At 51.4% G+C, this 26,721-nt stretch overlaps 1 protein-coding gene across 1 annotated transcript in view; it reads right to left on the reverse strand.

Moving 5' to 3' along the window:
• LOC144604715 (peroxidasin homolog) overlaps positions 1-26,721 on the reverse strand; it is a 122,235-nt gene that overhangs the window by 21,103 nt on the left and 74,411 nt on the right. The window contains exons 9-17 of the mRNA XM_078419364.1: positions 24,726-24,895; positions 21,423-21,695; positions 14,192-14,308; positions 13,194-13,352; positions 10,108-10,220; positions 8,173-8,329; positions 6,070-6,178; positions 3,423-3,577; positions 2,150-2,270 (exon numbers count right to left, since the gene is read on the reverse strand). Of these exons, the coding sequence (XP_078275490.1) occupies positions 2,150-2,270; positions 3,423-3,577; positions 6,070-6,178; positions 8,173-8,329; positions 10,108-10,220; positions 13,194-13,352; positions 14,192-14,308; positions 21,423-21,695; positions 24,726-24,895 (1,374 nt within the window). The remainder of the gene's footprint in view (positions 1-2,149; positions 2,271-3,422; positions 3,578-6,069; positions 6,179-8,172; positions 8,330-10,107; positions 10,221-13,193; positions 13,353-14,191; positions 14,309-21,422; positions 21,696-24,725; positions 24,896-26,721) is intronic.

The following is a 26,721-nucleotide window of genomic DNA, read 5'->3' on the forward strand; positions in this document are numbered from 1 at the left end:
CTGGACTATACCTGGACTATACCTGGACCATCTACGACATCTCCCTCCCGTTTCTGGACCTCACCATCTCCATCACAGGAGACAGACTAGTGACGGACATTTACTATAAACCCACTGACTCGCACAGCTATCTGGACTACACTTCTTCCCACCCGGTCCCCTGCAAAAAGTCTATCCCCTACTCCCAATTCCTCCGTCTACGCCGCATCTGCGCCCGGGACGAGGTGTTTCACACCAGGGCTTCAGAGATGTCCTCGTTCTTCAGGAAACGGGGCTTCCCCTCCTCCATTATAGATGAGGCTCTCACTAGGGTCTCTTCTACATCCCGCAGCTCCGCTCTTGCTCCCCCTCCCCCCACTCGCAACAAGGACAGAATCCCCCTCGTCCTCACCTTCCACCCCACCAGCCAGCGGATCCAACAAATCATCCGGCAACACTTCGGTCACCTACAACGGGACGCCACCACTGGCCATATCTTCCCATCCCCTCCCCTTTCTGCGTTCCGCAGAGACCGTTCCCTCCGTAACTCCCTGGTCCACTCGTCCCTTCCTACCCAAACCACCCCATCCCCGGGCACTTTCCCCTGCAACCGCACGAGATGCAACACCTGTCCCTTTACCTCCCCCCTCAACTCCAGCCAAGGACCCAAACAGTCTTTCCAGGTGAGACAGAGGTTCACCTGCACCTCCTCCAACCTCATCTATTGCATCCACTGCTCCAGATGTCAACTTCTTTACATCGGCGAAACCAAACGCAGGCTCGGCGATCGCTTCGCTCAACACCTGCGCTCGGTCCGCATTAACCAACCTGATCTCCCGGTGGCCGAGCACTTCAACTCCCCCTCCCACTCCCAGTCTGACCTTTCTGTCATGGGCCTCCTCCAGTGCCATAGTGAGGCCCACCGGAAATTGGAGGAGCAGCACCTCATATTTCGCCTGGGCAGCTTGCAGCCCAGTGGTATGAACATTGACTTCTCCAACTTTAGATAGTTCCTCTGTCCCTCCCTTCCCCTCCTCCTTCCCAGATCTCCCTCTATCTTCCTGTCTCCACCTATATCCTTCCTTTGTCCCGCCCCCCTGACATCAGTCTGAAGAAGGGTCTCGACCCGAAACGTCGCCCGTTCCTTCTCTCCTGAGATGCTGCCTGACCTGCTGAGTTACTCCAGCATTTTGTGAATAAATACCTTCGACGGTGCTCAGGAGAAATGAATGGGACAAAATGAATGGTGGCGCAGCGGTAGAGTTGCTGCCTTACAGCGAATGCAGTCGCCGGAGACCCGGGTGCGATCCCGACTACGGGCACCGTCTGTACGGAGTTTGTACGTTCCCCCCGTGACCGTCGGTTTCCTCCCACACTCCAAAGACATACAGGTTTGTAGGTTAATTGACTTGGTGGGGAGCGTTTACAATGTGCAAATTGTCCTTAGTCTCTGTGTGTGTGTGTGTGTGTGTGTGTGTGTGTGTGTGTGTGTGTGTGTGTGTGTGTGTGTGTGTGTGTGTGTGTGTGTGTGTGTGTGTGTGTAGGATAGTGTTAGTATGCGAGGATCGCTGGTAGGTGCCGAAGGGCCTGTTTCCGTGCTGTATCTCTAAAAATAATGCAAAAAGCAACGATGAACAAGGAGATGTGGGGCGCACAATGGACCATTGTTGGCTGTGGGCTCGGTGACAGACAACAAGTGTACTGACAGCAAAACCCACCAGGACAACAGTGGAACTAGTACAACGACTACCAGGGTGGGGAGGAGAGGGGATGCAAGGGTTACTTGAAGCTGGAGAAGTCAATGTTCATACCGCTGGCTGGACTGTCAAATATGAGGTGCTGTTCCTCCAGTTTGCGCTGGGCCTCACTCTGACAATGGGGGAGGCCCAGGACAGAAAGGTCAGATTGGGAATGGGAGGGGGAGTTGAAGTGCAGATGCTGGTTTACACCAAAGATAAGACACAAAGTGCTGGAGTGACTCAGCAGGGCAGGCAGCATCTCTGGAGAGGAGGAATGGGAGACGTTTCGGGTGGCGACCCTCCTTCAGAGTCAAAGTGTTTGGGGGCTGGGAGATGGCGGAGGCCGGGGGGGGGGGGGGGCTGAGCGGAGGCATTGAGTGAAACCATCGGCGACTCTGCGCTTGGTCTCGCCAATGTTCAGGAGTCCGTACCTGTACTTGTTGTGGAAGCAAATGTCGTCGCAGGCGGGCGCGCGCCGGTGAGTCCTGCAGCCGGAGATGTTGGCGATCATGTTCAGGTACCGTGGCGAGACCAGGTCATTGTAACGATAACCTCGGGGGAAGATGTTAAAACAACGTCAGGAGCAGCGGCAGCCACTCAGCACAGACCGAGATCACAACCATGAACACCAAACACCAGGTACTGGAAACACACACACAGTGCTGGAGCAACTCAGCAGCTCATAAAAACATAGACAATAGGTGCAGGGGGAGGCCATTCGGCCCTTCGAGCCAGCACCGCCATTGATTGTGATCATGGCTGATCGTCCACAATCAGTGCCTGCCTTCTCCTCATATCCCTTGATTCCACTAGCCCCCAGAGCTCTATCTAACTCTCTCTTAAATCCATCCAGTTAATTGGCCTCCACTGCCCTCTGTGGCAGAGAATTCCACAAATTCACAACTCTCTGGGTGAAAAAGTTTCTTCTCACCTCAGTTTTAAATGTCCCCCCCCCCTTTATTCTAAGACTGTGGCCCCTGGCTCAGGCAGCATCTGTGGAGAACATGGATAGGTGACGTTTCACAGAGTGCTGGAGTATCTCAGCGGGTCAGGCAGCATCTGTGGAGAACATGGATAGGTGACGTTTCACAGAGTGCTGGAGTAACTCAGCGGGTCAGGCAGCATCTGTGGAGAACATGGATAGGTGTCACAAAATGCTGGAGTAACTCAGTGGGACAGGCAGCATCTCTGGAGAGAAGGAATGGGTGACGTTTTGGATCGAGACCCTTCTTCAGACCCGTCTCGACCCGAAACGTCACCCATTTCTTCTCTCCAGAGATGCTGCCTGACCCGCTGAGTTACTCCAGCATTTTGTGCTTATCTTCAATGTAAACCAGCATCTGCAGTTCCTGACTACACATGTCAATATTTGCATACATCACATTAAATTTTCCTGCGTTTTCATTCTGTTACTAAACAAATTGCCCTTGTGATCTCTTTTTTTTGGCTTAATGCAGCTATCTTTGTACGATCAATAACTATTCTTCTTTCAATCCTCTTTAAAACCGTTTTTTCCCCCCAGTTATTTAACCCTTCGACTCCACACCATATTCCACCTCAGAATTAAAGGCCATTCCTTTAGAAAGGAGACGAGGAGGGATTTCTTTCGTCAGAGGGAGACGAATCTGCGGAATTCATTGCCACAGACGGCTGTGGAGGGCAAGGCAGTGGATAATGTTTTGTATGACTGGCGTTGTCACCTACTTGTGTTCAGGTTCACGGTCAGGCCTTGTTGGACGTGCTCCTGGATCAACTGGAGAGTCCGCTCAAAGATCTCGCCCGCTCGCGCCGTCTCCAGTGTGTACGGGTCACGCGGGTAACGGAATAAGGCCAGCAGGTCGTTTGGTGTTCGTGGGTGCCTGTCAAACACAAGGCAGAGATTACAATCAAGACACAATTTATTGTCACGTGGACCAATTAAGGCCCAGTGAAATTTGAGTTACCATACAGCCACACTGAGGAAAAAGCAACAAGACACACAGCCACATGAAATCAAATTGAACATAAACACCCACCACAGCGGATTCCACATTCCTCAATAGACAATAGATGCAGGAGGAGGCCATTCAGCCCTTCGAGCCAGCACCGCCATTCAATGTGATCATGGCTGATCATTCTCAATCAGTACCCCGTTCCTGCCTTCTCCCCATACCCCCTGACTCCGCTATCCTTAAGAGCTCTATCTAGCTCTCTCTTGAATGTATTCAGAGAATTGGCCTCCACTGCCTTCTGAGGCAGAGAATTCCACAGATTCACAACTCTCTGACTGAAAAAGCTTTTCCTCATCTCAGTTCTAAATGGCCTACCCCTTATTCTTAAACTGTGGCCCCTTGTTCTGGACTCCCCCAACATTGGGAACATGTTTCCTGCCTCTAACGTGTCCAACCCCTTAATAATCTTATACGTTTCGATAAGATCTCCTCTCATCCTTCTAAATTCCAATGTACACAAGCCTAGTCGCTCCAGTCTTTCAACATATGATAGTCCCGCCATTCCGGGAATTAACCTAGTAAACCTACGTTGCACGCCCTCAATAGCAAGAATATCCGTCCACAAATTTGGAGGCCAAAACTGCACACAGTACTCCAGGTGCGGTCTCACTAGGGCCCTGTACAACTGCAGAAGAACCTCTTTGCTCCTATGCTCAACTCCTCTTGTTATGAAGGTCAACATTCCATTGGCTTTCTTCACTGCCTGCTGTACCTGCATGCTTCCTTTCAGTGACTCAATGTGATGGAAGGTAATAAAGTCCCATCGTCTTCCTCTTTGTTCACCCGCGGTCGGGGCTGTTGAACCGTCCGCGGTCGCCGCTGCCGACTGTCCGAGGCCCTCGCGCCGCGATGATCGAAACTCCGGCGTCAGGACGGATTGAAACTCTCCGCGACACTGGAGCTCCCGAATCCATTACATTTTCAACACTGAATTCCCCAGCCCGGCTGGAGCCGGCAGATCCGTTTCCACAGCCGACCTCCGAGGCCGTCTCTGCGGGCCGATCGGACATCCAGCTGCGGAGGTCCCAATGAGGTCGAGATCCGCCGCCTCACCCAGCCCAGGCACCACATTTCCGGGGCGGATTTCAAGCGTGCTCTCGGGATTTTATCCGGATTAAAGGAGGACCACCGGTTATCAGAAAATCGGTGGTGGTCCCGCAATATCCTAAAATCCCAAAACTGTAGGCCTTTTGTCCATATAGTTATGAACATTAATATCATTTCTCTACATTTTTAACAACTTTGGACTTGAATCAGGCAAAATGGAGGCGGAATGTCGCGACCCTTGTAGACTCACCATTCCTTCGGTCTTCTACTAAGTATGATTTTCACCCAGAGTGTTGTGAATCTGTGGAATTCTCTGCCATAGAAGGCAGTGGAGGCCAATTCACTGGATGTTTTCAAGGGAGAGTTAGATATCGCTCTTAGGGCTAATGGAATCAGGGGAGAAAGCAGGACCGGGGGGGGCACTGATTTTGGATGATCAGCCATGATCATATTGAATGACGGTGCTGGTACGAAAGGCCGAATGGCCTCCTCCTGCACCTATTTTCTATGTTTCTAGATATTTACTGAACTGCACGCTGAATAGGATTTTCACTACCTAGGTACATGTGGCAATAGTTTAGTTTAGTTTCGAGATGCAGCGCGGAAGCAGGCCCTTTGGCCCACCAGGTCTGCGCCGACCAGCGATCCCCGCACGTTAACGGTGGCGCAGCGGTAGAGTTGCTGCCTTACAGCGAATGCAGCACCAGAGACCCAGGTTCGATCCTGACTACGGGCGCCGTCTGTACGGAGTTTGTACGTTCTCCCCGTGACCTGCGTGGGCTTTCTCCGAGATCTTCGGTTTCCTCCCACACTCCAAAGACGTACAGGTATGTAGGTTAAGTGACTGGGTCAATGTAAAAATTGTCCCAACAGTGTGTAGGATAGTGTTAATGTGCAGAGATCGCTGGGCGGCGCAGACTCGGTGGGCCGAAGGGTCTGTTTCCGCGCTGTATCTCTAAAATAAAAACACTACCCTACACGCACTAGGGACAATTTTTACATTTACACCAAGCCAATTAACCTACAAACCTGCACGTCTTTGGAGTGCGGGAGGAAACCGGAGATCTCAGAGAAAACCCACGCAGGTCACGGGGAGAACGTGCAGACAGCGCCCGTAGTCGGGTTCGAGCCCGGGTTGCAAGCACTGTACGGCAGCAACTCTACCGCTGTGCCACCGAGACTGCCCATGGCAATAAAGTACCACTGAACCACTGAAACTACGGTGTAATCATCAAAAAGTATTCTTGATTTGTTTCGTACGTGAAGATGTTTGCTGAAGTCAAAGAGAGATTTGGAGATTATTGCAAACTTACTTGTTAAACAGATCCCTTCGTGTTGAATTAATTGCACTGTCAATACTATTAATAGCTTCCCGGAGGGATTCTTCAACAAATGTATCACCAGTTCGCCCGCCTTCCAGCACTGGAAAATGAATTTAAAACACATACATTTATTTGTAGTTTCTTTACTAGCAACAAACCATCACAGTTACTGACCTCCTCACCATCGAAGGGATCTGTAATAGGCGATGCCTCAAAAAGGCACCCAGCATCACCAGAGACCCCACACCACCCTGGCCACGCACTTATTTAGTTTATTGTCACGTGTTCCGAGGTACAGTGAAAAGCTTTTTGTTGCATGCTAGCCTGTCAGCAGAAAGACAATGAACGAGCCATTTACAGTGTATAGATACATGGTAAGGGAATAATGTTTTAATGCAAGGCAAAGCCAGTAAAGTCTGATAAATGACAGTCCTCTGCACAGAAGGAATGGGTCAGAACCCTTCCTTAAACTGAAAAAGGGTTCCTATCTGAAACGTCACCCATTCCTCCACTCCAGAGATGCTGCCTGTCCCGCTGAGTTACTCCAGCATCTTGTGTCTGTCTCAAGAATGTAATTGTTTTGTTCTGGTGCACGGGACAATGAAACACCCCTGAATCTTGAGGAAGGACAAGAGAGACAGGGTCATCACCACAGTGCCACACAACAGATGGTGTAGGAAGGAACTGCAGATGCTGGTTCAAATCGAAAGGAGATTTAAAATGCTGGGGTAACTCAGCGGGACAGGCAGCATCTCTGGAGAGAAGGAATGGGTGACGTTTCGGGTCGAGACCCTTCTTCAGACCCGACCTGAAACGTCACCCATTCCTTCTCTCCAGAGATGCTGCCTGTCCCGCTGAGTTACTCCGGCATTCTGTGTCTACCAACAGATGGTGAACAGTGTTGCACTCCATCAACTTCTTAAACAGCTTGCACATGGTCTCTGCGCTGGGCCCCGATTCATTCACATTCATGGAGTAATTAGGAGTCTGATAATTAAGTGTTGACGGGAGCCTTGGCAGAGGAAGGCAAACTCACAAATACCCATTGTTTTCACTAACTACATCAGAGGTTGAAAATTCTGCTTCACAGCAGTCAATAGTCAAGATTTATAAAACGCAATGAGTACATCAAACTAAAATAGCCTCTGCTGTGAGTCGTTAGTGGCGACCTTTCCAAATGTTCCTCCAATGGTGAATTGATTTTGTTTATTTTTTTCCTGCAGCCAAATTTTCTCCTGAACATGTGCAGTGATTTCCAAGAGGTTTTCGTTTAGAGATTGCAGCCTGGAAACAGGCCTTTCGGTGCACCGATCCACGCCGACCATCGATCTCACTCTGTGTAGGAAAGAACTGCAGGTGCTGGTTTAAATCAAATGTAGACACAAAATGCTGGAGTAACTCAGCGGGTCAGGCAGCAGCATCTCTGGAGAGAAGGAATGGGTGACGTTTCGGGTCAAAACCCTTCCTCGGACGATCACACTTGTTCTGGGTTATCCCACTTTCTCATGCACTGCCGCACATCCTTTACAGAGGCCGATTAATCCACAAGCACGCCCGTCTTTGGGATATGGAAGGAAACCGGAGCACCTGGAGGAAACCCACGCAGTCACTGGGATTCTTCCCGCACTCCAAAGACGCTCGGGTTTGTAGATTAATTGGTTTCTGTTCATTGTAAAATGGTCCCTAGTGTGTAGGATAGTGCTCGTGTGTATGGGGTGATCACTGGTTAATGAGGACTCGGTGGGCTGAAGGGCCTGTTTCCACACTGTATCTCTAAAGTCTAAAAGAATGAAACGTCATCTATCCATGTGTAGGAAGGAACTGCAGATGCTGGTTTCTGCCGTGTCTGAAGAAGGGTCTCGACCCGAAACGTCACCCATTCCTTCTCTCCAGAAATGGGCAGCCTGTCCCGCTGAGTTACTCCAGCATTGTGTGTGTGTGTGTGTGTGTGTCCTTTTTTGTAAACCAGCATCTGCAGTTCCTTGCGCGTCTACAAATCAGTGCGACCGTGCTATGATCCAGACCCACAACACAGTTGAAGAGGTGATACCAATGAGCACAACTGTTTTAAATTCATCAATAGCAGAAACGTACCATTGACGGTTAACATCATGCTACTGGAGATGAAGCCAAATGCATTCCGGGCATTGCACTCGTACCGCCCCTGGTCACCCACGCCAACGTCTCGAATAGTCAATGCCCCCTCAGGGGTAACAAAGAACTTCCCACTGTCCGTGATCTGTACACCATCCTGTTTACAAAGAGTGGGAGAAAGTCAAATAACGTCGTCAACCTAGACATTTACCCATCCCCTCCTTGGAAAGTTTAGCTTTAGTTTAGTTTAGTTTATTATTGATTAGTACGGGTGTCAGGGGTTATGGGGAGAAGGCAGGAGAATGGGGGTTAAATCCGGACAAAATTACAAGAGCACGCTAGATTTAATGAGCGGCACGGTGGCGCAGTGGTAGAGTTGCTGCCTTACAGCGATTTCAGCGCCGGAGACCCGGGTTCGATCCTGACTACGGGCGCTATATGTACGGAGTTTGTACGTTCTCCCCCGTGACCTGCGTGGGTTTTCTCCGAGATCTTCGGTTTCCTCCCACACTCCAAAGACGTACAGGTTTGTAGGTTAATTGGATTGGCGTGTGTAGGATAGTGTTAATACGCGAGGGTCGCTGGTTGGTGTGGACTAGATGGGCCGAAGGGCCTGTTTCCACGCTGAATCTCTAAACTAAACTAAAAAAAACTAAACTTGTAATCCCCTCATGAAAACATATCCCCCAGGCCGGGTGAGGCGGCCGATCTCGACCTCATCGGGACTTCCGCGGCCGATCGGCGGGTGGACTCTGCCCCCTGCGGCCGGGGCTCTGGAACTGCGGCCCGGCCCGAGCCGGCAGATCCGTCCCCACAGCCGACTCCCGAGGCCGACTTTGCGGGCCGGTATCTCAGCCCCTCCCCTCGGCGGAACGTTCCGGTACCGTTGGACACCTCTCGGAGGCCGTGACCCCTGTTGGTCCGGCAACACGGATAATCCGGAAAGGCCCTGGGACCAACGGTGCCGAAAAATGGGTGGTGGAGTTGTACCATTGAACCTCTGACATAGATCACGAGGAGATTGGATTATCTCATCATGTTTGGCACGGACTTGATGGGCCGAAGGGCCTGTTCCAGTGTGGCGTTTTTTAGATTAGTTTAGTTTTGAGATACAGCGCAGAAACAGGCCCATCAGCCCACCGAGTCCGCGCCGACCAACGATCCCCACACACTAACACTATCCTACACACACTAGGGACAATTTACACATACACCAAGCCAATTAACCTACAAACCTGCACGTCTTTGGAGTGTGGGAGGAAACCGGAGCAGAGCTCCAGAGACCCGGGTTGGATCCTGACCACGGGTGCTGTCTGTCTGTACGGAGTTTGTACGATCCCCCTGTGACTGTGTGGATTTTCTCTGGGTGCTCCAGTTTCCTCCCACACTCCAAAGACTTGCAGGTTTTTCGGTTAATTGGCTTCGGTAAGTTGTAAAATTGTCCTTCGTAAGTAGGATAGTGGTAGTGGACAGGGTGATTGCTGATCGGCACAGACTTGATGGGCCGATGGGCCTGTTCCAGTGTGGCGTTTTTTTAGATTAGTTTAGTTTAGAGATACAGTGCGGAAACAGGCCCGTCGGCCCACCGGGTCCGCGCCGACCAGCGATCCCCGCACATTAATACTATCCTACACACACTAGGGACAATTTACAATTATACCAAGCTAATTAACCTACAAACCTGCACGTCTTTGGAGTGTGGGAGGAAACTGGAGCACCTGGAGAACGTACAAACTCCATACAGGCAGCACCCGTAGTCAGGATCGAACCCAGGTCTCTGGCGCTGTGAGGCAGCGACTCTACTGCTGAGATTATCATGTTCAGCACGGACTTGATGGGCTGAAGGGCCTGATCCTGCGTTGTCCTTTTCTATGTTCTATTTAAGGAATAAGGAATGACACTCCACGAGGCGTTAGGGGAAGGTTTGATCTGTACCTTGGTCCAGGTAACGATGGGCTGTGGCTCCCCTTGCGCGGAGCAGTGGATTTCCACGTCCTGCCCGGTCTCGGCTGCGGTATCGTGTGGCGTGTGAATGAACACTGGTGTCACTGCCCAGAGAGGAAGCACAAGCACAACAAGACATAAGATTATTAAGGGGTTGGACACGTTAGAGGCAGGAAACATGTTCCCAATGTTGGGGGAGTCCAGAACAAGGGGCCACAGTTTAAGAATAAGGGGTAGGCCATTTAGAATTGAGATGAGAAAAAACTTTTTCAGTCAGAGTTGTAAATCTGTGGAATTCTCTGCCTCGGAAGGCAGTGGAGGCCAATTCTCTGAATGCATTCAAGAGAGAGCTAGATAGAGCTCTTAAGGATAGTGCAGTCAGGGGGTATGGGGAGAAGGCAGGAACGGGGCACTGATTGAGAATGATCAGCCATGATCACATTGAATGGTGGTGCTGGCTCGAAGGGCAGAATGGCCTCCTCCTGCACCTATTGTCTATTGTGTATTGTCTAAAACATCACTTTCTCTCTTCTCCACCACCGGGTGGCGCCGTCAGCGACGGTAACCTCGCCAACGGTCTGTCTGCCCTCTCGTCCTTTTTGTTATTTTTAGTGTCTGAGCCGCAGGAGGTTCGACAAGCCCTGACCCGGGTGAGATCGCCCCGATGTGGGAGCTTGATCGCCCCCTCGCGGGGGTGCCCGACCACCCGCTACGGGAGCCGAGATCGCCCCGTCAACGGAAAGCACGAGGCCCCCGACCGCAGGAGGACAAAGAAGGGAAGAGATTGAACTTTTCTTTTCGCCTTCCATCACAGTGGAATGTGGAGGAGTCACTGCGGTGGATGTTCGTGTTAACGTGTATTTTGTGTGTTTTGTTGCTTTTTATTGGTGTGACTGAATGGCAAATCAAATTCCTCATATGTTGCAAAACATACTTGGCTAATAAACCATGATTACGATTATGAATACACTGCCCCATGCAAAGCACACAGTGCTGGAGCAACTCAGCGGCTCAGGCAGCATCTGCGGAGAGAATGGACAGGTGAGGTTTTGGGCCGGGAACCTTCTTCAGGTGGGGGAGAAAGCTGGGAAAGAGGGGAGGGGGTGGGACAAGGCTTGGCAAGTGATAGGTGGATACACGAGAGGGGGGGTTGATTGGAAGATAGGTGGAGTAAGTGACAAACACTACCCATTAAAACGTTGTCACTTGCTCCACCTATCTGCAATATACTAGTATCCACCTATCACTCGCCAGGTTTTGCCCCACTCCCACCTCTCCTCCAACAGTCTGATGAAGGGTCCCGACCCAAAACGCCGCCTGTCCACTCCCTCCGCAGATACCTCCTGACCCACTGAGTTCCTCCAGCACTTTGTGTTTTGCTCATGATGCCAGCTTCTTCAATTCCTTGTGGCTCCGTGACGATTTTGTACTTTACTCAAACATAAAGTACTCTAAAGTAAAGTCTGGATTTCAATATAAGTTAGTTTTTATGCTTCGGACATTAAAGACACACCATGAAGACAGGCCCTTCGGCCCACCGAGTCCGTGCCGACCAGCGATTGTCCCGTACACCAGTTCTATCCTACCCTCTGGGGACCATTTTACAATTTTTACCCAAGTTAACTACACTCCTGTGTGTCTTTGAAGTGTGGGAGGAAACCGGAGCACCCGGAGAAAACCCACGCGGTCACAGTGAGAACAGACAGGCAGCACCCGTAGTCAGGATCGAACCCGGGTCTCTGGCGCTGTAAGGCCAGCAACTCTACCGCTGCGCCACCTTAGTTTGTACACTAGTAAAATATCTTACAGTAATCCGTGTACATTTGTGCATTGTGCTGCATTTTTGGCTGGGAAGTATAATGTTAATCTGCACGATGTTACTTGTAATCAGTAGCACAGTTGTACAGAGATTGCAGTAACTCTGGGGGGGGGGTGCAGGTTGTTTTAGCGTGTTCATGGATGATGAAGTACAACACAAGGGCGGAGCGGTGGCGCAGCGGTAGAGTGGCTGCCTCACCCGGGCTCGATCCCGACTACGGGTTCTGTCTGTGCGGAGTTTGTACGTTCTCCCCTTGACCTGCGTGGGTTTTCTCCGAGTGTTCCGGTTTCCTCCCGCACTCTAAATACGTACAGGTTTGTAGTGTAGGGAAATAACTGCAGATGCTGGTTCAAATGGAAAGTAGACACAAAATGCTGGAGTAACTCAGCGGGTCAGGCAGCATCTTAGGAGAGAAGGAATGGGTGACGTTTCAGGCAGTTTCTCTGGAGAGAAGGAATGGGTGACATTTATACCAAGCCAACACAATCCTACACACACACACACGCACACACACACACTAGGGGGCAATTTTACATTTATACCAAGCCAATTAACCTACAAACCTGTACGTCTTCAGACGTACAGGTTTGTAGGTTAATTGGCTTGGTATAAATGTAAAATTGCCCCCTAGTGTGTGTGTGTGTGTGTGTGTGTGTGTGTGTGTGTGTGTGTGTGTGTGTGTGTGTGTGTGTGTGTGTGTGTAGGATTGTGTTGCCAACTTTCTCACTCCCAAATAAGGGACAAAAGGTAAAAATACGGGACAAATTCCCGACGGCACTTCGTTGCCCGACAGGGCGGTGGGTGGGTGAAGGATGAGTTGGCCGGCGAGCGGGACTGCACACGAAGCCAGGCGAGGAGATTCAGCCCAGGCCGCGTGACATCGCGCGCAAGCTCTGGCGCCCCGGCCAACTCATGAGCCGATGATCGGCCGTGAGAAGGTGATGTTGGCGGTAAGCCAAGGTCCGAAGATCGGGCAGCTGGCCGGGCGCTGCGCACCGACCCAACGGCCCCCTCGAGCCGAGTAGTAGCCGTCAAAAATGGAACAAGGGCAGACCCGTACGGGACACACCAATTCAGCCCAAAATACGGGATGTCCTGGCTAATACGGGACAGTTGCCAGGATAGTGTTAATGTGCGGGGGCCGCTGGTCGGAGGGGGCACAGTGGGCCGATGGGCCCGTCTGTTTCCGCGCTGTATCGCTGAACTAAAAACATGCAAAAAGGACTTTTGCCGCGCAAAACCGAAGCCCAGATCTTACCCAGCGATTCGACAGTCAGCTGTGCGGGTACGTGCCTTGCCCCCACCACACTGATGGCGTGACATTCATACTGGCCTTGATCGTGGGCTTCCACCTGCATGATACGCAGCGTGCCCGTCGACAACACCATGTGCCTCCGGTCGTTCGGCAGCTGACCGCCTGAATGAGGCAAAGATCCAGCAGGAGGGCAAAGAGAAAACAAGAAACAACACCACACGTTATTATCTATGTACTAAAACTCTCGTTCGTTTGTTTGATTGTTCCTGAACTGCAGCCAAAACACTACACGATAGCACGACAATTTTAGGGGAAGGGGGGAGGGGAAGGGGGAGGGGGAAGGGGAGGGGAAGGGGGAGGGGAAGGGGGAGGGGAAGGGGGAGGGGGAGGGGAGGAGGAAGGGGGAGGGGAATGGGGGGAGGGGGGAAGGGGAAGGGGGGAGGGGAAGACTCCCCCAACATTGGGAACATTTTTCTTGCATCTAGCTTGTCCAGTCCTTTCATAATTTTATACGTCTCTATAAGATCCCCTCTCATCCTTCTAAACCCCAGAGATCTCACGGTGGCTGCCAGATTCCAGGGAGCAATGGTCTCATCATGATCTGTCTGAAGAAGGGTCTCAACCCAAAACATTGCCTGTCCATTGCCACCCCAGATAGACACAAAAAGCTGCCGTAACTCAGCGGGTCAGACAGCATCTCTGAAGAAAAGGCACTGAAGGGTCTCGACCCGAAACATCACCTATTCCTTTTCTCCAGAGATGCTGTCAGACCCGCTGAGTAACTCCAGCTTTTTGTGTCCATCTTTGGTTTAAACCAGCATCTACAGTTCCTTTCTTCACGTTTGGCCCACTCCAGATGCTGCCCGACCCGTACTCCTCCAGCACTTGGTGTTTTGCCTCATATTCTGGCATCTGCAGTTCCCTGATCTCTGATTTCAGCACCGTGACTAACCCTGAACCCAGGAGCATATCTATGCATGTCAAGAAAATGTACTGGAAACCTGCTTTGGTCCAGGCAATAACTGGAGAAGGCGTTCCCACAGCATGGCAGTCAAAGTCCACCACTGTTCCTTCCATCGCCACCTGGTTTTTGGGAAGCACAGAAAACTTAGGACCATCTGGCAAAATAAAAAGCAGGGTGGACAGTAGTTAATCTCCTGTATGTGTGGAAGACAGAATCATAGAGCCCTAGAAACATAGGTGGAGCAGGAGGCCATTGGGCCCTTCGAGCCAGCACCGACATTCATTGTGATCATGGCTGATCATCCACAATCAGTAACCCGTGCCTGCCTTCTCCCCATATCCCTTGATTCCGCTAGCCCCTAGAGCTCTATCTAACTCTCTCTTAAATCCATCCAGTGAATTGGCCTCCACTGCCCTCTGTGGCAGAGAATTCTACAAATTTACAACTCTCTGGGTGAAAAGGTTTTTTTCTCATCTCAGTTTTAAATGGCCTCCCATTTATTCTTAGACTTATTCTTAGCCCCACAGCATGGAACAGGCCCTTACGCCCAACTCATCCATGCTGACCGAGATGTCCCATCTGACTTTGTCCCACTTCCCCGCAGATAGACAAAAGATGCTGGAATAACTCAACGGGTCAGGCAGCATCTCTGGAGAAAAGCGTCCCAACCCACAACGTCACCAATCCATGTTCTCCAGAGATGCTGCCTGACCCGCTGATTACTCCAGCACTTTGTGTCTATCTTTGATATCTTGGTCAAACACCTGTCTCTGGCCAACAATTGGCCTAACAGGGAACCAATTCTTGCCGGAGGTCATCGGTTGCTGGCCCTGATTTGTCCTGTTTTTTCCTCACTTTCATTTTTTACCCCCCACTCTCCCCTCCCTCCCGACCCGAATCATCACCCCTCTATGTTCTCCAGAGATGCTGCCTGTAGGGTTGCCAACTTCCTCACTCCCAAATACGGGACAAGGCGACGTCACCGCCCCGCGCCCCACGTGCCGGGCGCCGCCTAACGTAGGTGGGGTAGCCTCCCGCTTCCCGGCGGCCGCCATTGGTGGAGAGGGAGCACGTGGTCGCTCGCTGGGTGAGGTCACATGGGGCGCGGGGCGGTGACGTCACCTTGTCCCGTATTTGGGAGTGAGATAGTTGGCAACCCCTAAACCCCACTGACTATACAGTTGCATTTCATCAAGCTTTTGCAAATTATTCAATGTTAATTACAATGAAAACATGCTCATGCACATGAATAATATACCACAGATTTAATATACATAGATTTCAAGCTGAAACCGGGTTAAAGTATGAAGGCATTACATGGAATTTCTGGTTAGGCCGTAGAGCCAAATCACAAGAAAACAGGCCCTTCGTCTCAACTTGTTCCTGTCGCCTAAGATGCCCCATTTAAGTTAGTCCCATTTACTTGCGTTTGGCCCAGAATCTCTCTAAACCTCTCCTAGCTATGTACCTGTCCAAGTGCCTTTTTAATTTTGTCACTGCAGCTGCCTCAACCAGCTCATTCCATATACCCACCACCCTCTGTGTGAAAATATTGCCTCTCAGGTTCCAATTCAATCTTTCCCCTCTCACCTTAAACCTCTGCTTCCTAGTGCTTCCAAGTTCCAAGAAATAAAGTCCCAGCCTACCCAAACTCTCCCGAAAGTACAGGCCCTCGAGTCCTGGCAATATTCTCGTAAATCTTCTCTGCACTTTTTACCCAGCTCAATGGGTGACTAAAACCGAACACAATACTCCAAGTGCAGACACACGAATGTCTTGCACAACAGCAACATAATGTCCCAACGTCTATACTCAACACCCTGACTGATGTTATTCAACATTTTTTTATTGTACATATCCAAGTGCACGTGGGCAGCATAGACACACAGAGTCTCTTGCCCAGAGCAGGGGTATCGAGAACCAGAGGGCGTAGGTTTAAGGTGAGGGGGGAAAGATTTAATAGGAACCTGAGGGGTAATGTTCTCACACAAAGAGTGGAGGGTGGATGGAACGAGCTGCTGGTGGAGGTAGTTGAGGCAGGGACTATCGCAACGTTTAAGAAACATTTAGACAGGGACATGGATAGGACATGTTTAGAGGGATATGGGCCAAACGCAGGCAGGTGGTACTAGTGTAGATGGGACATGTTGGGCGGTGTGGGCAGGTGGGACTGGTGTAGATGGGACATGTTGGGCAGTGTGGGCAGGTGGGACTGGTGTAGATGGGACATGTTGGGCGGTGTGGGCAGGTGGGACTAGTGTAGATGGGACACGTTGGGCAGTGTGGGCAGGTGGAACATGTTGGGCAGTGTGGGCAGGTGGGACTAGTGTAGATGGGACATGTTGGGCGGTGTGGGCAGGTGGGACTGATGTAGATGGGACATGTTGGGCGGTGTGGGCAGGTGGGACATGTTGGGCGGTGTGGGTGGGTGGGACTAGTGTAGATGAGACGTTGGGCGGTGTGGGCAGGTGGGACTAGTGTAGATGGGACATGTTGGTCGGTGTGGGCAGGTGGGACTGGTGTAGATGGGACACGTTGGGCGGTGTGGGCAGGTGGGACTAGTGTAGATGGGACATGTTGGGCGGTGTGGGCAGGTGGGACTAGTGTAGATGGGACACGTTGGGCGGTGTGGGCAGGTGGGACTAGTGTAGATGGGACACGGTGGGTGGTGTGGGCAGGTGGGACTAGTGTAGATGGGACACGTTGGGCGGTGTGGGCAGGTGGGACTAGTGTAGATGGGACACGTTGGGCAGTGTGGGCAGGTGGGACTAGTGTAGATGGGACACATTCGGCGGTGTGGGCAGGTGGGACTAGTGTAGATGGGACACATTGGGCGGTGTGGGCAGGTGGGACTAGTGTAGATGGGGCATGTTGGGCGGTGTGGGCAGGTGGGGCACGTTGGGCGGTGTGGGCAGGTGTGGCATGTTGGGCGGTGTGGGCAGGTGGGGCATGTTGAGCGGTGTGGGCAGGTGGGGCATGTTGGGCGGTGTGGGCAGGTGGGGCATGTTGGGCGGTGTGGGCAGGTGTGGCATGTTGGGCGGTGTGGGCAGGTGGGGCATGTTGGGCGGTGTGGGCAGGTGGGGCATGTTGGGCGGTGTGGGCAGGTGGGGCATGTTGGGCGGTGTGGGCAGGTGGGGCATGTTGGGCGGTGTGGGGCAGGTGGGGCATGTTGGGCGGTGTGGGGCAGGTGGGGCATGTTGGGCGGTGTGGGCAGGTGGGGCATGTTGGGCGGTGTGGGCAGGTGGGGCATGTTGGGCGGTGTGGGCAGGTGGGGCATGTTGGGCGGTGTGGGGCAGGTGGGGCATGTTGGGCGGTGTGGGCAGGTGGGGCATGTTGGGCGGTGTGGGCAGGTGGGGCATGTTGGGCGGTGTGGGCAGGTGGGGCATGTTGGGCGGTGTGGGGCAGGTGGGGCATGTTGGGCGGTGTGGGGCAGGTGGGGCATGTTGGGCGGTGTGGGCAGGTGGGGCATGTTGGGCGGTGTGGGCAGGTGGGGCATGTTGGGCGGTGTGGGGCAGGTGGGGCATGTTGGGCGGTGTGGGCAGGTGGGGCATGTTGGGCGGTGTGGGGCAGGTGGGGCATGTTGGGCGGTGTGGGCAGGTGGGGCATGTTGGGCGGTGTGGGCAGGTGGGGCATGTTGGGCGGTGTGGGGCAGGTGGGGCATGTTGGGCGGTGTGGGGCAGGTGGGGCATGTTGGGCGGTGTGGGCAGGTGGGGCATGTTGGGCGGTGTGGGCAGGTGGGGCATGTTGGGCGGTGTGGGCAGGTGGGGCATGTTGGGCGGTGTGGGCAGGTGGGGCATGTTGGGCGGTGTGGGGCAGGTGGGGCATGTTGGGCGGTGTGGGGCAGGTGGGGCATGTTGGGCGGTGTGGGCAGGTGGGGCATGTTGGGCGGTGTGGGCAGGTGGGGCATGTTGGGCGGTGTGGGCAGGTGGGGCATGTTGGGCGGTGTGGGGCAGGTGGGGCATGTTGGGCGGTGTGGGGCAGGTGGGGCATGTTGGGCGGTGTGGGCAGGTGGGGCATGTTGGGCGGTGTGGGCAGGTGGGGCATGTTGGGCGGTGTGGGCAGGTGGGGCATGTTGGGCGGTGTGGGGCAGGTGGGGCATGTTGGGCGGTGTGGGGCAGGTGGGGCATGTTGGGCGGTGTGGGCAGGTGGGGCATGTTGGGCGGTGTGGGCAGGTGGGGCATGTTGGGCGGTGTGGGGCAGGTGGGGCATGTTGGGCGGTGTGGGGCAGGTGGGGCATGTTGGGCGGTGTGGGGCAGGTGGGGCATGTTGGGCGGTGTGGGCAGGTGGGGCATGTTGGGCGGTGTGGGCAGGTGGGGCATGTTGGGCGGTGTGGGCAGGTGGGGCATGTTGGGCGGTGTGGGCAGGTGGGGCATGTTGGGCGGTGTGGGCAGGTGGGGCAGGTGGGGCAGGTTGGGCGGTGTGGGCAGGTGGGGCATGTTGGGCGGTGTGGGGCAGGTGGGGCATGTTGGGCGGTGTGGGCAGGTGGGGCATGTTGGGCGGTGTGGGCAGGTGGGGCAGGTTGGGCGGTGTGGGCAGGTGGGGCATGTTGGGCGGTGTGGGGCAGGTGGGGCATGTTGGGCGGTGTGGGGCAGGTGGGGCATGTTGGGCGGTGTGGGGCATGTTGGGCGGTGTGGGCAGGTGGGGCATGTTGGGCGGTGTGGGGCATGTTGGGCGGTGTGGGGCAGGTGGGGCATGTTGGGCTGAAGGTCCTGTATCCATGCTGTTGGATTCCAAAAAGAAAATTAGATTTTCCTGCCCTGTCAAATTTCCCATTCAGGCTGAACACAAATCCTTTGCACAAGGGGAAAATCTGAATGAATGCAAGATCTGACATAATTACTGGATCAACTTTAATACCGTGGTGAAACTTCCATCACTTCTGGCTGGAGTTTCCTTTCATCGACCAGAAATGCAACCAAAGCTGGCTGATTTGTCCACTTTTACACGTTGGGTTCACTCCATTCACACCTGTTTATGGAGGGTAATGTAACTAAAAGAATTCCCAGCTGGGTCTTTTCGAGCCAGAACCTTTGTTCAATATCCAGACACTCTACGTGGCTCGAGCAGTATCACTAGGAGGTCCTCAACTGTGGAAAGACCCTGCACTGTTCTCCAGGTCATGGAAACATTTTGAGTGAACATTAATGTCACGCCGAGCTTCGAAATGTTTCTTCCAAATCTCGAGGCAATAAACGGGACTGGGTCAGTTCCTGTGCGCACTCTAATGCGAAGATACTAGAGGAACAAGATGGACCACTCCGATGAAATCGTGTATACTGAAGTGTAGTACGCAAAGGAGCCATTTTAGATTTTAGATTTAGAGATACAGCGCGGAAACAGGCCCTTCGGCCCACCGGGTCCGCGCCGCCCATTGATCCCCGCACATTAACACTATCCTACACACACTAGGGACAATTTTTACATTTACCCAGCCAATTAACCTACATACCTGTACGTCTTTGGAGTGTGGGAGGAAACCAAAGATCTCGGAGAAAACCCACGCAGGTCACGGGGAGAACGTACAAACTCCGTACAGTACAGCGCCCGTAGTCAGGATCGAACCTGAGTCTCCGGCACTGCATTCGCTGTAAGGCAGCAACTCTACCGCTGCGCCACTGTGCCACCCTTTTAGTAAGCAAACCCGCCGTTCGCTATGCCTCTCGCAGTGTAATCAGTGTTTTGGGGGAACAGTATGTGTGCTGATACCATAAAAATGCAGCTCATCTATTAATTCACAGATTTTTATTATTTTTCTTTTTAAATGTTTCTGCAAGTTTCTGCCTACTAGAATGGCGTTGTGGCGTACTACGGTTTTTGGGGTCGAGTGGTCTATCTTGTTCCTCTAGTATCTTTGCTCGAATGTAGCGTCCTCTCTTCACTCCTCTCTCTTCATCTGCAGGGATTACTGCTCAATGCTCAATTAACCCCATTCAGAAGCCTTTGTAGAGCGGTAGATCGTGTCCCACAGGCCATGCCAACCAGCATGCCCTAAGTTGTTGGGACATGCTGGTTGGCATGGACTGAAGGAGACGAGTCCCATTTGCCACCCTTCAATCTCCCGGCATCTCGCCCATATTTAATGGTGACTCATCAATCTCATTCAGGGCAACTGCAATTCCCTCTCTCGCTCCCCACGATGTCCCCGGATATATCTGACCAAGCCCGGGAGATTTGTCGGCCTTCACAAGCGTTAGGACCTTCTGCATCTCCCCGCCCATAATACTGACTGCCCTCAAGACACTTCCAACAACTGCCCCAGGACCCCTGGTGCTCAAGTCTTTCTCCACGGTACACACAGAGGAGAAACACTCATTGAGCAGCTTGCCCATCTCTCGTGGCCCCACACAGTGTTGACCCAATTGCTCTCTGGTTATCCTTTCCCCCCCCCACAATCTACTTGTAAAATCTCTTGCGATTATCTGCAATATTTCCTGCAAATCTACTGCCCTGGGGTGCTGGCTGTGTGGAGTTTGCATGTTCTCCCTGTGACTGTGTGGCTTTCCTCCGGGTGCTCTGGTTTCCTCCCACATCCCATAGATTCATGTGGGACTAGGGTAGCTGGGGCATGTTGGCTGGTGTGGGCAAGTTGGGCCGAAGGGCCTGTTTCCACACAGTATCACTCTATGACTCTGTGTGTGGGTTTATCGGACTCTAGGCCAATTTCCCTGCTGACCCGTAGGAGAGAAAAATGCAGACACTGGTTTAAATCAAAGGTAGACACAAAATGCTGGAGTAACTCAGCGGGACAGGCAGCATCCCTGGAGAGAAGGAATGGGTGACGTTTCGGGTCGAGACCTTTATCAGACTGATGTCAGAAACATAGAAACATAGAAAATAGGTGCAGGAGTAGGCCATTCGGCCCTTCGAGCCTGCACCGCCATTCAATATGATCATGGCTGATCATCCAACTCAGTATCCCGTACCTGCCTTCTCTCCATACCCCCTGATCCCTTTAGCCACAAGGGCCACATCTAACTCCCTCTTAAATATAGCCAATGAACTGGCCTCAAATGAACTCAGGGGAGGGGGCGGGACAAAGATAGGATGTAGTCGGAGACAGGAAGACAAGTGGGAGAATTGGGAAGGGGGAGGGGACGGAGAGGGAAAGCAGGGACTATCTGAAGTTAGAGAAGTCAACGTTCATACCGCTGGGGTGTAAACGACCCAAGAGAAATATGAGATGCTCGCTCCTCTACTTTGCGTTGGGCCTCACTCTCCGCACTAAACCAGTGGATAAACGTTACCACCCAAACCAGTGCATTTGGTACCTTGTACAATGATGTGGGCCACAGCCTGGATGGAACCTTCTGTGTTGCTGGCGTTGCAGTTGTACTGCCCTTGGTCTTTGAAGGTGACGTTCTGCATGAAGAGACCGCCGGACGGTGTGGTGGTGTGCCTCACGTCATCGTGGATGGCAGTGTCATTCCCCTTGGTCCAGGTGATGCGGGGCTGAGGATGCCCGGAGACCCCACACTCTAGCGTGACGCTTTCCCCAGCCAACACCTCTGTGTTTTGAGGCTGAATCACAAAAGTAGGTTTTGCTGGAAAGATATAATTCAGTTTGGATATCTTCACAACTCTACCGTGAAGTACGGGTTCATCTTCTAAAACAAATTCACCCAGTGTGCTGGGTGGGGGGGAAAGTGCTGGGAGGTGGGTGGTGGGGGGGGGTGGGGGGAAATAAAAAACAAACTGCAGATGCTGGTTTAAATCGATGGTAGACGCAAAAAAGCTGGAGTAACTCAACGGCTCAGGCAGCATCTCTGAAGAGAAGGAATGGGTGACGTTTCGGGTCGAGACCCTTCTTCAGGCTGATGTCAGGGGAGGGGGCGGGACAATGTACAATGAACAATGTACAAAATCATAAGAGGATTAGATCGGGTGGATACACAGAGTCTCTTGCCCAGAGTAGGGGGGTCGAGAACCAGAGGACATAGGTGAAGGGGAAAAGAGTTAATAGGAATCTGAGGGGTAACTTTTTCACACAAAGGTTGGTGGGTGTTTGGAACGAGCTGCCAGAGGAGGTAGTTGAGGCTGGGACTATCCCAACGTTTAAGAAACAGTTAGACAGGTACATGGAGAGGACAGGTTTGGGGGGATATACGGGCAGGTGGGACTAGTGTAGATGCGGGGCAGGTGGGACCAGTGTAGATGGGGCATGTTGGCCAGTGTGGGCAAGTTGGGCCGAAGGGCCTGTTTCCTCACTGTATCAATCTATAAAAGATATGATAATATGATCATTATCATTAAAAACTAAATTTAAATCCGGTCTCCTTACAGAGAAGAAACTTTACCCGACCGTTGAAGGGCTTTTGACTTTAATTGATCACAACAAAGTGTTATTCACAACAGCCCAATGTGAAATTGAGAACTTGGAAGCAAATGTGGAAATAATGAAGGTTTCTGAAGTTTAGTTTCGTTTAGTTTAGAGATACGATGCGGAAACAGGCCCTTCGGCCCACCGAGTCCGCGCCGACCAGCGATCCCCACACACTAACACTATCCCTACACACACCGTGGACAATTTACAATTTAACCAAGCCAATTAACCTACAAACCTGTACATCTTTGGAGTGAAGTGGGATGTTTTCTTCAAACAGAGATATTTTATAGATATTGTTTTGAAATTGTGCTACTTTACATGTATTCTGCACAACCATAATTGATGACATTTTATGAAGATTTTGCACAGTTCACTACATTTATATACACTGATATTGAAGATTAAACACCATACGAAGTAATTAAAGATGGAATAACATTGCTGGATAATAATCGCTATCCTTAAGAGCTCTATCTAGCTCTCTCTTGAAAGCATTCAGATTATTTGGAGAGTAGGGATCTTATGTGTTTAAAATTAAATCCTGTTAATTTAAAATTCACTTCATTAATCATTAAGAGACCATGAGAGTAAACTGTGAATGGGTGATTGGGTGTAATTTATAAAGTGATTCGATGTTATGAATCATTTTTGTGAGTGGCTACTTTACAAATACAACACTGTGCAGAGGTTGGAAAACATTACCACACTTTGAAACAGTCATTTCTTTAAAATTTCCATGGTAACTTTGGAAAAAAAAAAAAAATTTGTTCATTAACTTGGTTTAATAGCTATGAATCGCGATTTTGTTTCCATATCCTATCACAGGTTGAGCCAAACATAGGCGGTCTCCCTCTGCAAGTTTACCTTGTTAGAACTGATGGATCGGGGTAACCTTTTCAAAGCGCGGCACGGTGGCGCAGCGGTAGAGTTGCTGCCTCACAGCGCCAGAGACCCGGGTTCGATCCTGAATGTGGGTGCTGTCTGTACGGAATATGTAACGCATTTCTAAACTAAACTAACCTAAACTGGGAAAATACAAAACTATGGACAAAAAGAGTTCACAATCGAAGGTATTTATTCACAAAATGCTGGAGTAACTCAGCAGGTCAGGCAGCATCTCGGGAGAGAAGGAATGGGCGACGTTTCGGGTCGAGATCCTTCTTCAGACTGATGTCAGGGGGGCTTCTATCCTGAGATGCTGCTTGGCCTGCTGAGTTCCTCCAGCACTTTGTGTTTTGCTCAAGATTCTAGCATCTGCAGTTCCTTGTGTCTCCATTTCATACAAGGAAGCAGACTAGGAGAAAGGAAGAACTTCCTATTTTATTTTTAAAAAGGCCTACTGGGTAATTTGGATATAGGATATCATACTAAGTGGCAATTGAGACTACGGTGTGTGAGAAGCCAGGGAAGAATTTGAAAGGAAATTGCTTTTGCAGTTCCACTTAGAAATAAAGAATTTCAGGAGTTGGTATAGATCAAAGATCTTTCAAAGTGCTGGAGTAACTCAGCAGGTCAGGCAGCATCTCTGGAGAAAAAGGATGGGTGACATTTTGGGTTTGGACCCTTCTTCAGACGTGAAGAAAAAGAAGGGTCCCGAACCAAAATATCACCTGTCCTTTTTAGAAACATAGAAACATAGAAAATAGGTGCAGGAGTAGGCCATTCGGCCCTTCGAGCCTGCACCGCCATTCAATATGATCATGGCTGATCATCCCACTCAGTATCCCGTACCTGCCTTCTCTCCATACCCGCTGATCCCTTTAGCCACAAGGGCCACATCTAACTCCCTCTTAAATATAGCCAATGAACTGGCCTCAACTACCTTCTGTGGCAGAGAATTCCACAGATTCACCACTCTCTGTGTGAAAAAAAACGTTCTCATCTCGGTCCTAAAAGACTTCCCCCTTATCCTTAAACTGTGACCCCTTGTTCTGGACTTCCCCAACATCGGGAACAATCTTCCTGCATCTAGCCTGTCCAACCCCTTAAGAATTTTGTACGTTTCTATAAGATCCCCCCTCAATCTTCTAAATTCCAGCGAGTACAAGCCGAGTCTATCCAGTCTTTCTCCAGAGATGCAGCCTGACTCGCTGAGTTACTCCAGCACTGTGCACCTAGCCACTGAAATGGTAGGAGATGTGTTGAGTGGCCAACTGTGGGAAAGGTGTGTAAGGGCCCAACACTAAACCTGCTGATACAGCAGACAAGTCAGTTGTCGGTCGGTAAGGGGGTTTGTTGTCATCCTTACATGGTGTGCCGAAATAGCGGAGGGTCACTTCGTTGGTCTTGACCTCCCCTGCGACATTTTTGGCCATGCACTGGTAGGCCCCTTGGTCAGACTCCTTGATGTCCTGGATCATCAGCGTGCCGTCCTCCAGCAGGTTCACCCGGTGATCGTCTTTCATGTCGATTTCATTACTGGGGAGAGAGAATCAGGAGAAGATGGGGCAAGATGGAAGCCTGTTCCTTAGAGTTCTGTTCAACAGCTGCCAAGGAGTCACACAGCATGGAAACAAGACCCATCGGCCCACAGTGGACGCAGCCCAGACCATCACAGTGCCCACAGTGGACGCTGCCCAGACCATCACGCCAACCAACCTCCCTTCCACTGACTCCATCTGCACCTCACGCTGCCTTGGCAAGGCCACCAGCACAATCAAGGACCAGTCTCACCCGGTCACTACCTCTTCTCCCCTCTCGGCACGGTGGCGCAGCTGTAGAGTTGCTGCCTTACAGCGAATGCAGCGCCTGATACTCAGGTTCGATCCTGACTACGGGCGCCGTCTGAACGGAGTTTGTACGTTCTCCCCGTGACCTGCATGGGTTTTCTCCGAGATCTTCGGTTTCCTCCCACACTCCAAAGACATACAGGTATGTAGGTTAATTGACTGGGTAAAATGTAAAAATTGTCCCTAGTGTGTGTAAGATAGTGTTAGTGTGCGGGGATCGCTGGGCGGCGCGGACTCGGTGGCCGAAGGGCCTGTTTCCGTGCTGTATCTCTAAATCTAAAAAAAAATCTCCCATCGGGCAAGAGGTACAGAAGTGTGGAAACGCACACCTATAGATTCAGGGACAGTTTCTTCCTGGCTGTTATCAGGCAACATAATGGTTCTCTGATCAGCTAGAGTGCGGTCCTGACCTCCCGTCTAACTCATTGGAGATCTTTCATTGGACTTTATCTTACACTAAATGTTGTCCCCTTTATCCTTTATCTGTGTAGTTTGGGTGGCTTGATTGTGATCATGTATAGTCTATTCTTTGACTGGATAGCATGCAAATACCATTTCTACCTATGGTACTTGAGTTTTGCTTGATGGTATTTATGTATTTGATGGGCGGTTTGCATGCGAAACAAAGCTTTTGTCTATACCTCAGTTGACGTGGCAATTAGACTATTCTAGTGTGGGAGGAAATCGAAGATCTCGGAGAAAACCCACGCAGGTCACGGGGAGAACGTACAAACGGGAGACGGCGCCCGTAGTCAGGATCGAACCTGAGTCTCCGGCGCTGCAATCGCTGTAAGGCAGCAACTCTACCGCTGCGCCACCGTGCCTCCACGTCAACCTTTGTCCCTTATTTGGGAGTGAGGAAGTTGGCAACCCTACTAATACGGGACAAGGGCGGTCCCGTGCGGGACAAGCTAATTTAGCCCAAAATACGGGTTGTCCCGGCTAATACGGGACAGTTGGCAACCCTAATGATGAGATAACCCGAGATGATCCTTGGACCATCTTTAATAAGACTTTACCTTGCACTAAACATTATTCCCTTTATCCTGCATCCGTACACTGTGGACGGCTTGATTGTAATCATGCACAATCTTTCCGCTGACTGGGTAGCACGCAACAAAAATCTTTTCACTGTAGTCAGTCAGTGGATATTTTTAAGGCAGAGATAGACAAATTCTTGATTCAGAACGGGTGTCAAGGGTTATGGGGAGAAGGCAGAAAAATGGGATTAGGAGGCCGAGATCAGCCATGATTGAATGGCGGAGTAGACTCGATGGGCCGAACGGCCTAATTCTACACCTATAACTTGGTTCTTTCTTAAGAAATATTGACTGCACTCACGAGTGACCACAAGGTGTGTAGGAAAGAACTGCAGATGCTGGTTTAAATCGAAGGTAGACACAAAAAGCTGGAGTAACTCAGCGGGACAGGCAGCATCTATGGAGAGAAGGAATGGGTGACGTTTCAGGTTGAGACCCTAAACGTTACCCATTCCTTCTCTCCAGAGATGCTGCC

This window comes from Rhinoraja longicauda, chromosome 22 (assembly GCF_053455715.1).
Source record: "Rhinoraja longicauda isolate Sanriku21f chromosome 22, sRhiLon1.1, whole genome shotgun sequence".
Classification (NCBI taxonomy): domain Eukaryota; kingdom Metazoa; phylum Chordata; class Chondrichthyes; order Rajiformes; family Arhynchobatidae; genus Rhinoraja; species Rhinoraja longicauda.